This window comes from Notolepis coatsorum (assembly GCF_963971535.1).
Source record: "Notolepis coatsorum genome assembly, chromosome: 20".
Classification (NCBI taxonomy): domain Eukaryota; kingdom Metazoa; phylum Chordata; class Actinopteri; order Aulopiformes; family Paralepididae; genus Notolepis; species Notolepis coatsorum.
This window is the reverse complement of record NC_140184.1, coordinates 44,810,885-44,824,346: the sequence shown is the minus strand read 5'-3', so window position 1 is coordinate 44,824,346 and position 13,462 is coordinate 44,810,885. Positions and strand designations below refer to the sequence as shown.

The following is a 13,462-nucleotide window of genomic DNA, read 5'->3' as shown; positions in this document are numbered from 1 at the left end:
TTAAGAGTAGTCACTCTTACAGTATATATTATCTTGTTTGGCTCACTTCTAGTGAATCGAATAGTGAAATTTAACTATTCTTCATTTTTCTGGGGACCCATTGGACCCTCCTCAAGGACCCCTGAGGGTTCCTGGACACCACATTGAGCACCACTGGTGTAAGGTACCGGTCACAGGGGCGCCAGAGTGGCGCACCGCATACTGCGTAGCAGACCTACGCGGCCGACCCGGGTTTGCCTCCCGCTCCCGGACGGATTCTCCACATGTCCTCCCCCACATCTTCTCTCGTTCTCCCTCTCCTCTGTCAGTCATGTCTGACCATAAAAAAGCTGTACAAATGCTAAAAATAAATCTTTAAAAAAACAGCATTTACATTTCCACCCAAATAGACGGTTTTATCTTATTGTTCTATAGTCTACAAGCTGAATACATTTCCTACCTCATATAATCTATTGCTGTTCTATAGTCTACAAGTTGAATACATTTCCTACCGCATATAATCTTTGAAAAGTACATTTTCTACCGCTTTCTTTCCTCTCGCAATGTTTTTATCCCATCCATGTTAAAGATACAGTAACATTCAGCCATTGGATGTCACACTAGAGCTCCAGCATGTCATTTATCCAATCTGGTGCAGTCTATGTGGGGAAATGGGAAGTAGAGGGGGGATACATTTGCGCAACATGTAAACAACAACATACATTTTTGGGGGGGAAAAGCAATACTTTTATTACGCACCGTTTCTGAAAGCTCTGTGGATGTATTATTATTCTTTTGAATGATTACTCTACATAAATGTTTTATCTATAGCACCTCTAAGTTTTACTTTGGGTGTTGGCGAAGTTGTAATGAGTCCAACCTCCTTTGATTGACAGGCAGAATAAGATGTGGTTCTCAAACTGTGGTACGCATACCACTAGTGGTACTTGGTGGTACTGCTAGTGGTACTTGAAAAAATTAAAAATTAAAAAATTACATTTTCTTTTATTTTTTTTTATTTTTTATTTTTTTTGCAGTCAGGCCACTGAGCTTAGAAGCAGGCCAGGCCAGTGTTTCTAGTTGCAGATAGTTAGATAACCTAAGTGGGGAACAACCAGGAGATCACTGTGACAGAGAGTAATGCAGTCTAAACAGTCATACATCTTTTATTCAACTTACAACTTACAGCCCTGATCATAAATGTTCCTTTTTTGATTTTTGTAATGTCAGAAAAAAATGAAATACTCCCACTTTTCTGAAGAGTTGTTGTTACATCTGACATTACAAAAAACAAAAAATCCATCAAAATCTGTGTTGTTGCTAATCATTGACACATGCCTAGCCTGTAATAATCCCCCCCAGAAAAATTTACTTTGCATTTGATATATTGAAAATATTTTACTTGTGTTTTTTTAACAATAATTTGTGATGCCATCACACAAACTGGCATTTAAAAGGTTACAATTCGAAAATATATATTTATTATTTTTAATTATTTTTATTTTTTATATATATAATTTGTGATGCCCATCACAAACACTGGCATTTAAAGGGTAACAATTCAAAAATTCCTGCACCAGAATGCAGGAAATTAAGTCTTTGTAACAAAATAATTCCTGGTGGGGGACCCCCACTTAGAAAGTGGCCTGACTGGGGCTATATTTCACACTATATTTCCCAGCCTGAATGTGTGTGTGTGTGTGTGTGTGTGTGTGTGTGTGTGTGTGTGTGTGTGTGTGTGTGTGTGTGTGTGTGTGTGTGTGTGTGTGTGTGTGTGTGTGTGTGTGTGTGTGTGTGTGTGTGTGTGTGTGTGTGTGTGTGCGTGCGTGCGTGCGTGCGTGCGTGCGTGCGTGCGTGCGTGCGTGCGTGCGTGCGTGCGTGCGTGCGTGCGTGCGTGTGTGTGTGTGTGTGTGAGAGAGAATGAAGGAAAATTGCTTGCTGTGTGTGTGTGAGAGAGAGAGAATTAAGTACATTTGCTGAAATACAGTCGTTCTTAATTTTCTGAGAATGTTATTATGTCCTCAATGCCCCTTGCATTGTATGAGTTGTGTGGAAGAGTTTGATAGTTCTAGTGCTACCCCTTTGTCTGACAAAAGTTAACAATAAATAATGGTATTAGGAATACATTTGCCTCCTGCATGAACTGTGCATAGCCGAATAGACTGTATTTTAACGTCGGTCATATGGTGGTACTTGGAGAGCCAGCTACGTTCTCAGGTGGTACTTGGTGTAAAAAGTTTGAGAACCACTGGTTTAGACCAATCAATTTGAACATCAAGAGCATGTTTACGCGGCTCCAGTGCAGTCTTTGTCCCTATGTCACTCCTGTGCTCGTGGTGTGCGTGCTGGAAGAACACTTGTTGAACAAATTGTTACACAATGGACCTGTCTCAAACCCTGCCCTCTTTTCTTGATCCTCCAATCACAACTGTCGCTTACCTCGGACAAACTTGGTTTGTCCGAGGTAAGCAACAGTTGTGATTGGAGGATCAAGAAAAGAGGGCAGGGTTTGAGACAGGTCCATTGTGGCGGACTGTTCGCCTTCCTTGAAAAGAGGAATTCTGCCAAGCTTGCTTGGTCAATGTTTAAATCAGTTCAACTTACAAATGAACTTTTACCTGCAAAATTGCACAACACACTTATGACTGTCGATGAATGGTCAGTAGCTCGTTTTTTCCATCATCATTAGAACGTTCTCAAAATCCTAGTGCAGATCTCAGATTGTACACCTGGAAGGCTTACTGCATAGTTTGAGTGGAAATGTGTATTATTTTCAACACAATTTATTCAGAACGATCGCGCCGCGACATTTAACACATTTAAAAGAAAAAACCTCTGCATTAGAAGGCGGTGATTGGTTTTAGTACAGTACATTCAGATAACAGGGAGGGAGATGTCTGAGGTCAACCTGCTCTTGAGCAGTCTGCACGTACGCTGCACGCAGCACTGATCAAAGTAAAAGCCCAGCTTTGCGGTGTCAATGTCTCATTTTCCATTCAGCCCAGGGTTTTAGTGTGTGCATTACATGTTCAAAGGGTCAACAGTGTCTTCACAAGCTAACATTCCCTAATCTTTATCTGTGTGCTTTGATCCGTTTCACGCTACTCCCTTCCAATCAAGGCATGGAAATCACACTGTTCAGTCTTCACACACCATCGAGTCTACGTGACATCTTTGAAACATCGGAAAACAAGCAACACATTTGAATGATGTATTATGTCCTCAAACATTACAAATCGGGGAAAAGGACATAAACATTGTGAATGCAGTCAGACACTTTTAGAGACCTTTTCGGTTCCATATAAGATAAGATATTCCTTTATTGATCCCCTTGGGGAAATTCAGGCATTATAGCAGCATGGGGGAGGGGGGGGGGGGTACAGGTAGTAAAAAGCAGTGTAAACAATATAACAAATCAATATGCTTAACATAACATAATTAACTCTGGACATGTGCATAATGGTATAATGGTCAACAAGGTGCGAGATGAGGGTATGTATGCCCTCTGAGTTATTTATTTTTTTACAATAATAGTTACAATATATAATCTAATCCAATAATGCTAAATGCTAAAATGCTAAATATATGATCTGGTGAGTATACAGTATTCACACAAGGTGCGGTATGCATACGGTAGTCTATTGTCCTTTTAGGTTCCTAGTAGTTGGATGTCCGCCGTATCCGGGAACAGATTAGCCAGGAACAGGTCAGAGTCGATGAGGCTGGTATCTGGAATGGGTGGCAGAACCTCAGCAGGGTTCCAGACTTGTGCTTGTTCGATGACCCAGACATTATCCAACAGGGTACGGGAGTGGTATGGTTTGAGTTTGTCATGGTGCACTACTTTGACTTTTGCCTTAGGCCCCTTTTTGATGATGACATGACATGACAGTTATCCAAATAACGGAATGTTTGGACATGGAGTCCCAATAAATGAACATTCTTGCAAAGTCCGAATTGTTTCTTTTGGTTCAATTTATAAGTTGTTCGCCTACACCCTTCCAATGGGCAAACACTATTGCTCCGTGATCATAGCCATCCATCTCTAAAGCTAACCACTATTCGTAAAAGCCACAACGTTACCATATTTGTAATAATGAAAATCATTGTGTCGTTGTACATATATTGTGTATACACCGTTAGAAGCTAGCTAAGTTAGCTAACGTAGCTTAGCTTAGCTTGGTAGCCAGAATTCTCGAAACTCATAACAATGCCCGATTTAAAATGGTTCTCTCCTCTTTGTATACCTTTGTCCTCACAAGTATTATGCCAGGGAACTTATGGACACGACAATAGTAGTAGTTATAAGGTGTTTGAGCTTGTAGCGTTAGTTAGCTCATAGCTATCGTCACTGATGCACTGAGTGGGGCTAAAGGGGCTACTATCGTATCAACATGCCGGGGCGCATAGCTTGCTAGCCAGCATTCTCGAAACTCCTAACATCACCCGATTTAAAATGGTGTGTGTGCAGTGCTTTGCCCCACATTTCTGAGAAGAGGACCTACACATTTTACTCGTTCCCAAAACTCTTTTACATGCACAACAGTAGACATAATGCTAACATTAGCGGGTAACGTTAGCCAGAGCGATATAGCCAGCTTGGTACTGTACTATGACCCGGGGATAAGGCGACAGCCCACAGACCAGTAGCGCTGCTGTACTGAACAACAGGCTGCCTAGTGGTAAATGTAGTTCTTTTTTTACGACATTAAAAACATTATAACTACCTTGTTTCAACCAGTTGTAGCTGGTCCATCAAAGTCTCCGACGATTAAACCCATTTGCGTCTTGTAAGGCGTCCATTTGGATCAAGGAAATAGCTTTCTGCACGCGTTAAATCTCCTTGTAGTGGATCAGAAGTAGGGGAAAGATACCCGACGTGACGTCATGGCCCTGATAGCTCTGATAAGCTTTTTTTTATTCGTGCGTGCATGTTATTCGTGCATGGACCTTTTTACCCCTTTCTGAGTGGCATTTCCGGCGTCAAATGGAATAAAATAAATAATGAAATTAGATACCAATGATGTAAACTACCCATAATTGAAGAGTAGGGTTTAACCTGCAAGTTGGGCTTTAACAGCGACAAGAGGGTCTATTACTTGTCCTGTGGCCGACTGCTCGCAGGTTCTGTTTGAAGATCCGACAAAAGACAGAGAACCAGAGATTACTATATGGCCAATTTCCCAGCAAACCACACTCAGCAATTAGTGACAACAAACCACAGGTGACAGTCAATCAGTGCTAATTACAGAGAACAGGGTGACGTACTCCAAAATGGTGGTAGGGTTTCCAGTCCTGGGAGAGGACAGAAACCCAGAACGTTACAGGGTAATGTGTTTTTGTTTTTTATCTAAGCTTTTCAAATGAATCATCAAAATAAACAAGTTCATAATTGGCAGCCCTATTTTATCGCGTCAATGACCCTAAACCAGCACAGATTCCATCACGGATCCCATGGGATAACATTTTGTCCCCCGTCTGATAAGATTTTAGATATGTATTTTATTACAGAATTCCATGTCTATACTGTTAGATGGGGAGATTATTAGAGGAGAGAGTGGAACCTATGACCAGAATAGTCATGATGTCATTGTGTTCCTTATGGAGGAAATTATAGTGGAACTATTCCTCATTTTACCCCCTGGAATCCCTTCAAGGACCCCTGAGGGTCCCCCGGTCCCACTTTGACAACCACTGCTTTGCACACACCCCTATTCAGAGCCCTTTGCTAAGACTTATCAATTAAGCCTTCTATATGTCTCTCTCTCTCTCTCTTTCTCTCTTTCTCTCTCTTTTTCTCTTTGTCTGTCTGTCGCTCTGTCTCTGTCTCTCTCTCAGTTAAATTCTCTCTCTCTCTCCACATTCACATGTCTGGAAGACATGCATCATGGTATTGTAGGTTTAGATATGTATGTACGGAGTCAGACTATAATTGCAATGCTGTCAACGAATGCAGTGTTACTTCCTGCTGTGATCGCCAACTCTAATCACATGTGTAATTAGCCCCACTAATACCACAGGTGCGCGCACACACACACACACACACACACACACACACACACACACACACACACACACCTCAGCAGTAGACCTGCCAATAGAGTGCCACTGATTAGCGAGATCCTCTCTATCTCAGCGCATTGCCAGGTGTTTTTCCATCAGCGTTACTATGCCAACCGGGGTAGTTCCCAAGTGATATCCCCCAATCAGGACGACAAGAAACGACCTGGGAATTTTATTTTCACCCATGCCACTAATGCAGTTTTAATTTATTCAACGGTGGAAATGCCACACTGTTAACCTCATCCATTTACAAACAGGCAAGGGACACAGAGCCTGAAAGGGGTCCTGTGATCTTTGTCTGCCAACCTCTAGGATACAGTCTGCGAACGGCGAACCAAGCGTTGTTAAATGAGACCGTCTGGTCTACAGAAGATTTCCTATTATCCTATTATCACCAGCTGTTTCCACCCTTACCCTTGTGTCACAAAGTGCAACATCAGTTAGCATCACAATTTTAACGAACAATAAAAAATGCATTGTTTTATATTTTTAATCAAGTATTTTTCAAAAAGAATTCCACTTCAAGATTTCAAGCTGTTTTGTACTGGGCTCTGCCCATAAGCGCTTTGAGTGACAGTCACCCACAGTCTGCGAGATCGAAAGATTGAGGGGGATACTAATTAATTTCGCCACAGGGGGGCATAATCTCACGGGACAATGCATTGGTAACTTGTTTCAAATGACAATATATCTCGTGAACTTGAGACTAGACTGATGAGTCCAAATGATAATTATAGACACAGACCACATTGATATAATCCCCCATTGCTAGGAAACAATGCTAAACACTGGAAAAGGCAAATTTCCAAACCAGCGTTATTTGGATGAACTGACCACTTTGAGAATCTAAGTGGTTACTTTCTCACCTGAAAAAAATAAAGTGACAGCAAAAAATACAGGCATAAGCGAGCATAAAAAGATAGACAGGTAGAATCACAGTGTTTCACATTAGGATCTAGCATCCCAATAGGCTCTCCGCTTACAGTTTTCAGTAACACAAATAGTAAAAATAGTTTAAAATGATTCAGTTTAAAAATAGTCAAAAAATTATAAAATAGAACGGACATAAAAAATACAGGCATGAGCGAGCATAGCAAGATATGGCAAATCACAGTGTTTCACATTAGGATCTAGCATCCTAATAGGCTCTCTATTCAGTAATACTCCTGTAATTCATGAACAAATAATCACAGTGTTTCACATTTGGATCTAGCAAATAATAAGAATAAAATGATTCAGTTTAAAAATAGTCATAAATAATCAGTGTTTCACATTTGGATCTAGCAAATAATAATAGTTTAAAATGATTCAGTTTAAAAATAGTCATCAGTAAGAAGTAAAAAGTGCAATAACCGACACATGAATTTGATAGGCAGTGTAAAAGAGTAGGCAGGGTAAGAATAAATACAAGTTGTGTCAGGATATCCCTGATGTTTCCTCTTGCCACTAGGTGGTAGCAGATATCTATCAGTGAAATGCCTGAGCAAAGAGATAGGTTTTAAGCTGTCTTTTAAAGATGTCTAGCGAGTTGGCTTCCCTGATGTTTTGGGGTAGTTTGTTCCATAGTTTTGGGGCATAGTTGATAAAGGCTGCATTACCGATCCTGTTTTGACTGCTTCTGGGAGCCTCTAGTAGTCCAGCAGCTGATGATCGCAGTGTTCTTGCTGGTGTGTAATTTATTAGAGTGTTGGCGATGTAGCTAGGTCCCTGTCCATTTAGAGCTTTGTATGTAAGGAGAAGGACCTTAAAGTCAATTCTAAATGTTACAGGAAGCCAGTGTAAAGCGGCTAGGACTGGACTAATGTGCTCTCTCCTTTTGGTTCTAGTTAGCAGTCGGGCTGCAGAGTTTTGGATTAGCTGAAGCCTCTCTGTGGTTTTCTTAGGGAGACCTGTGAAAAGTGCATTACAGTAGTCTAACCGGCTGGATATGAATGCATGAATTAGCTTCTCAGCATCGTTCTGATTAATAAATGGTGGTACTTTTGCTATATTTCTGAGATGGAAGAACGATGTTTTCGTCACTTTGCTAATATGAGAATTGAAGTTCAGTTCTGAATCTATGATAACCCCAAGACTAGTGACCTCAGATTTGATCCAAGGGGTTAGTCCCCCCAGGTTCTTTATTAATGTTTCTTTTTTAGTTTTGGAGCCGATAATTAGAATTTCAGTTTTGTTCTCGTTTAGTTTCAGGAAGTTCTTACTCATCCATTTATTTATTGCCAGTAAGCAGTCTGTAATGGAGCTAATCGCTGCATCATTTGGTTCAGCAGATATGTACAGTTGTGTATCATCCGCATAGCTATGGAAATCTACATTATGTTCTCTGATGATATCACCCAGCGGTAACATGTAAAGGGAGAAGAGTAAAGGACCTAAGCAACTCCCTTGTGCAACTCCATAGTTGTTGTCGTATATATCAGACATGTGATCTCCTAGTTTAACATAGAATTTCCTCCCTCTGATGTATGTTTTAAACCAGCCCAGCACATGGTCTGAGAAACCGACATGGTTTTCAAGACGATCGATTAGAATATCGTGATCGATTGTATCAAATGCTGCACTGAGATCTAACAGGATAAGGATGGAGATCTTATTCTCGTCAGAGTTTAGTCTGAGGTCACTGATTATTTTGGTGAGGGCAGTTTCAGTGCTATGATAATAATGGTCCTAGATCATACATTTTACAACTGCTTTCAACCTTCCACCATCGCTGTCAGTTGGTGTGAAATGCATTCTGGGATACTTGGCTGTCCCAAAAGGATCCATCTGTTGGAATCCTCCAAATTTGGAAAAAGAAGGCCGCATTTCTCCAGCCACATTGGAACCTTGGAAATAGCAGCTTTGGTCGCGCCACTGTGACATATTCTTTCTTCATATGCAGCCTTTGAAGGGTGCATTCCCTGAATTGAGACACAGTTTCTGTCTCTGTTTACTGTAGCCTGGCTGACCTGTGTGGCAGCTGTTCCTGTGGCGGTGACTCACCGCTATACAGAACTATGGCCTTGGAGGAGTGACCTTATTTGTGTGTGTGTGTGTGTGCGTGTGCGTGTGCGTGTGCGTGTGCGTGTGCGTGTGTGTGTGTGTGTGTGTGTGTGTGTGTGTGTGTGTGTGTGTGTGTGTGTGTGTGTGTGTGTGTGTGTGTCTGCCTGCCTGCAGTATAAACAGGTGGAGCAGTACATGTCCTTCCACAAGCTGCCAGCGGACATGAGGCAGAGAATCCACGACTACTATGAACACCGTTACCAGGGCAAGATGTTCGACGAGGAAAGCATCCTGGGAGAACTCAATGAGCCACTCCGAGAGGTGGGGTCACGTGTGTGTGTGTGTGTGTGTGTGTGTGTGTGTGTGTGTGTGTGTGTGTGTGTGTGTGTGTGTGTGTGTGTGTGTGTGTGTGTGTGTGTGTGTGTGTGTGTGTGTGTGTGTGTGTGTGTGTGTGTGTGTGTGTGTGTGTGTGTGTGTGTGTGTGTGTGTGTGTGTGTGTGTGTGTGTGTGTGTGTGTGTGTGTGTGTGTCTCTCTCTCTCTCTCTATTGCTGTCTATCTCTCTCTCTGCCTCGCTCTCTTTCTCTCTCTCTCTGTCTCACTCTCTTTCTCTCTCTGTCTCTCTCTCATGCTATCCCCCCCTCTCTCGCACACTCTCTGTCTCCCTCTCTCTCCCTCTCTCTCTCACTCTCTCTCTGTCTCACTCTCTTTCTCTCTCTGTCTCTCTCTCATGCTATCCCCCCCTCTCTCACACACTCTCTGTATCCCTCTCTCTCCCTGTCTCTCACTCTCTAACTGACTGTAATTTCCCCTCTTTCTCTTCACAGGAAATTGTCAACTTCAACTGTAGAAAGCTGGTGGCCTCCATGCCACTGTTCGCCAATGCTGACCCCAACTTTGTGACCTCCATGCTGACCAAGTTGCACTTTGAGGTCTTCCAGCCCGGGGACTACATCATCAGAGAGGGGACCATCGGCAAGAAGATGTACTTCATCCAGCACGGTGTGGTCAGTGTGCTCACCAAGGGCAACAAGGAGACCAAGCTCTCAGACGGCTCCTACTTTGGGGGTAAGAATCTCCCTTCATCACCCTTACAAAAAAGTATCATGGTATTTCCATATTTTAATGGAACTATCACATGATGTAACTACAGATGCACCTCTCAGGACTTCACGTTCAGCTGCATCAAATGCACTTTATTAATATCAAAATTGAAGTTTAGTTCTGAATCTATGATAACCCCAAGACTTGTGACCTCCGATTTGATCCAAGGGGTTAATCCTCCCAGGTTCTTAATGTTTCTTTTTTAATTTCGGCCCGATAATTAGAATTTCAGTTTTGTTCTCATTTAGTTTTAGGACGTTTTTACTCATCCATTTATTAATTGCCAATACGCAGTCGGTAATGGAGTTAACCTGTTCCACCCATGGTGAAAATCCGCCTAAAATATATACCTAGGTAAATGGAAGATTGCTCCACTTCTATAAGGTCCATTTGCATATTCTTGGTATCTAGGGACATCTATGGACCTCAGGGAATGTATTCACAGTGTCAGAAATACTGTGTCTATTACTAGGCTTGCTTAAATTGTGATGAAACAAAGGAGAATATGAATTATGATTTTTCTTTACATCTTTGACAGTGAATAACACCATGCTAATAATGACCAAACATTAAAAACTGCCACTGATCTCGTTCAGTACCTTCTTGAGAGCAATATCTTACATGTTCTTTCCTATGGGGGGGGGTTACTAAGTATCCTCATCGTCCCGGAGACTGTATGACGTGTAGGAGTTAAGGCTGCCATTCTGCTCTTACCAAATACCAATTAATTTGCCAGGTGACAGCGTATCATTTAAACGACACTGTTTAAGTAATGAGAAACGGCGGCCAAGCATTTAACAGCATATGACCTGCCTGTGGAAGTTTAATTACGCCTTGCCTGCTAGGGTCCATCTCGGTGGCCTCTCCCCAGGGTGGGCGGGTGGAGGGGGGTGGGCGGGCTGCAGGGGAATAATGGAAAGATGGCAAGCAATCTATCTCTGCCCATGCCAAGATTAATCAACATGTCACAGCAGTCACAACAGCCCCAGCTTTCTTCAATACCATCCCCCAAGCTGTCCCTCCCGCTAGCCCTCCCTTGCCAAGGGGCGATGGTGCCATATCTTGCTTTGTTGTCGTCATCCCTGTGTTTAAACATTTATTTGGACTTAAACAGGAAAATGATAACTCTGAGCCTCCAAATGCATCCATTTTGGAACAGAGCTGGTTTTGCTCCCATTAATCTGAAGCATTGGATCTAAAATCATTTCCCCTGCGATGTGTTAAAGGCTTTGTGCCTTGGACTCCATTTACCCTGCTGCCATTCCTGGCAGCCCCACTGCTCTTGGGTTGGGTGGGGCTTGGGCAGGGGGGGGGGGGGGGGGGGGGGTAAACTTAAGCCTACAGCCATAGGGAGTGTGTTAGCAAACACAAGTTAGCCATTCATGAAATGAATTGGTGTTGGATCAGCACAGGGGGATATGTGGCACTCCACAAGCAGGTGTGTGTGTGTGTGTGTGTGTGTGTGTGTGTGTGTGTGTGTGTGTGTGTGTGTGTGTGTGTGTGTGTGTGTGTGTGTGTGTGTGTGTGTGTGTGTGTGTGTGTGTGTGTGTGTGTGTGTGTGTGTGTGTGTGTGTGTGTGTGTGTGTGTGTGTGTGTGTGTGTGTGTGTGTGTGTGTGTGTGTGTGTGTGTGTGTGTGTGTGTGTGTGTGTGTGTGGTCCATGGTGGTTCAGGCTGGTGAGGATCCATGGTTAAGATGTAGTTCGGGGAAGTGAGGTCCTGGACATCAGATAACAAGAGTTAGTATAAAGCAATAGTCACTGGGCACAAAAAAAACATGATTCCACTCCACACCACGTCTGGAATAGAGTCCTATACCACGGGAACACTCTGACAACGAGTGCCAGGAGTGCAGGCCTCTTATCCCAGCTCCTTGATGATGTGAGGGTTCTCAGGTGAGTAGGCCGGCCCAGGTAGACAGAGTGATTGTGAGGTGGGAACAGGAAGAGGGTCATGTATGGACCTGGGAACCTGCTGACAGACAGGGGAGAGAAAAGCCCTGGCTGTGGCTGTAACAGTACAGCGCTCCACTCAGGCATAGTGTCCATACAAATCTATTTTAGGCTAAATGGAGAAGCATCAGTAATACAGTAATACAGTACAGCTGTTGCTACTGCAATTGGAGGTAATTTCCACAAACTCACAGTGCAGACGTATCAACGAAGATACCTGAGATGATTTCCTTCTGTGACATTATCACATTGTTTCCAATGTGAACGTGTGTGGCTATTCTTTGCTGCAGATATTTCCAACGTTAGCGTACAGCTAGGCAGGCTAACGCTAACGTTAGAGGGAGCATGTGCACATGCATACAGATGAAGCCTTTAGTTTTCATGGACACTTTGCCGCGAGGGGCACATGGTGATGTCACGTCATTGGAATTCATTAGGAACCCAGGCTGCTGTTCTGTTTTATGCCGCCAGGAGGCGCAAAGTCGACCGGCGGCGGTCTATTGACTTCCTCATTCATCACTGTGCCTTTGTGTCGATAACAGACGAGCCACTGTCAACGTTGGGACGGCGCGAGACTGAGAGAGACTTTATTGTGAATTTCAAATACGCTGGTAAAGTGGGGAGGGAGATTGTTCATTCAAGTAAGCTATAATACAGTATTATATGGCCACCAGACATATTCTCTCCGTGAAATTGCATTTATCCGTCGCGCAAAAAGCTGTTTTCTTTTACTTTGAAAAATTGTCACTTCCGCCTCAGTACTCAGCTACAGCGAATTAAATACGTTGGTAAGCTAGCGAACATTGCATTCCTTAGAATATATTAATGGGCTATAAAAAAAATAAAAAATTGTTACCAAGGTGCCACACAAGAAACATCAACTGATGTGTAAAAGCAAAGGGCTAGCCTCTCAAGACCTTCACAAACAGATTGTTGCAAATCATGAAAATAGAATTGGCTAAAGACGTATTTCACAACTTCAGAATCTTCCAGTAAGCACCATTGGGGGCATTATCCATAAGTGGAAGCAACATCACTCCATCATCAACCGGCCATGCACAGGTGCTACTCGCAACATTTTTGATCAGGGAGTCAGAAGGATACTGATGGGCCAAAATCACACCTGAATACTGCGGGTGATTAGTTACATCATACAGAAAGCATCCTTGGAGCTGTCATTACAAACAAAGTTTTAGTTTTGAATCACTTCTCTTGTAACACAACTCCTGGTCTACAGTTCTCCTGGTACAGTGTGTAAACCCATCTTAGGTCCCGTCATCTATTAACAGTCTATACTGTAGTTGAGGGGAACCTGTGTCAGAATAGTCATTCTTATGGTGAAGGTCAACTATTCCTGATTTTGCTATAGGGAAGTGTGTTTTTAGT

General features: G+C 42.8%; 1 protein-coding gene across 1 annotated transcript in view; it reads left to right on the top strand.

The window, feature by feature from the left end:
- Positions 1-13,462, top strand: part of hcn4 (hyperpolarization activated cyclic nucleotide-gated potassium channel 4) — a gene marked incomplete at both ends in the record, with an annotated part of 304,555 nt that overhangs the window by 246,000 nt on the left and 45,093 nt on the right. The window contains 2 exons of the mRNA XM_084337727.1: positions 9,199-9,345; positions 9,850-10,090. Of these exons, the coding sequence (XP_084193853.1) occupies positions 9,199-9,345; positions 9,850-10,090 (388 nt within the window). The remainder of the gene's footprint in view (positions 1-9,198; positions 9,346-9,849; positions 10,091-13,462) is intronic.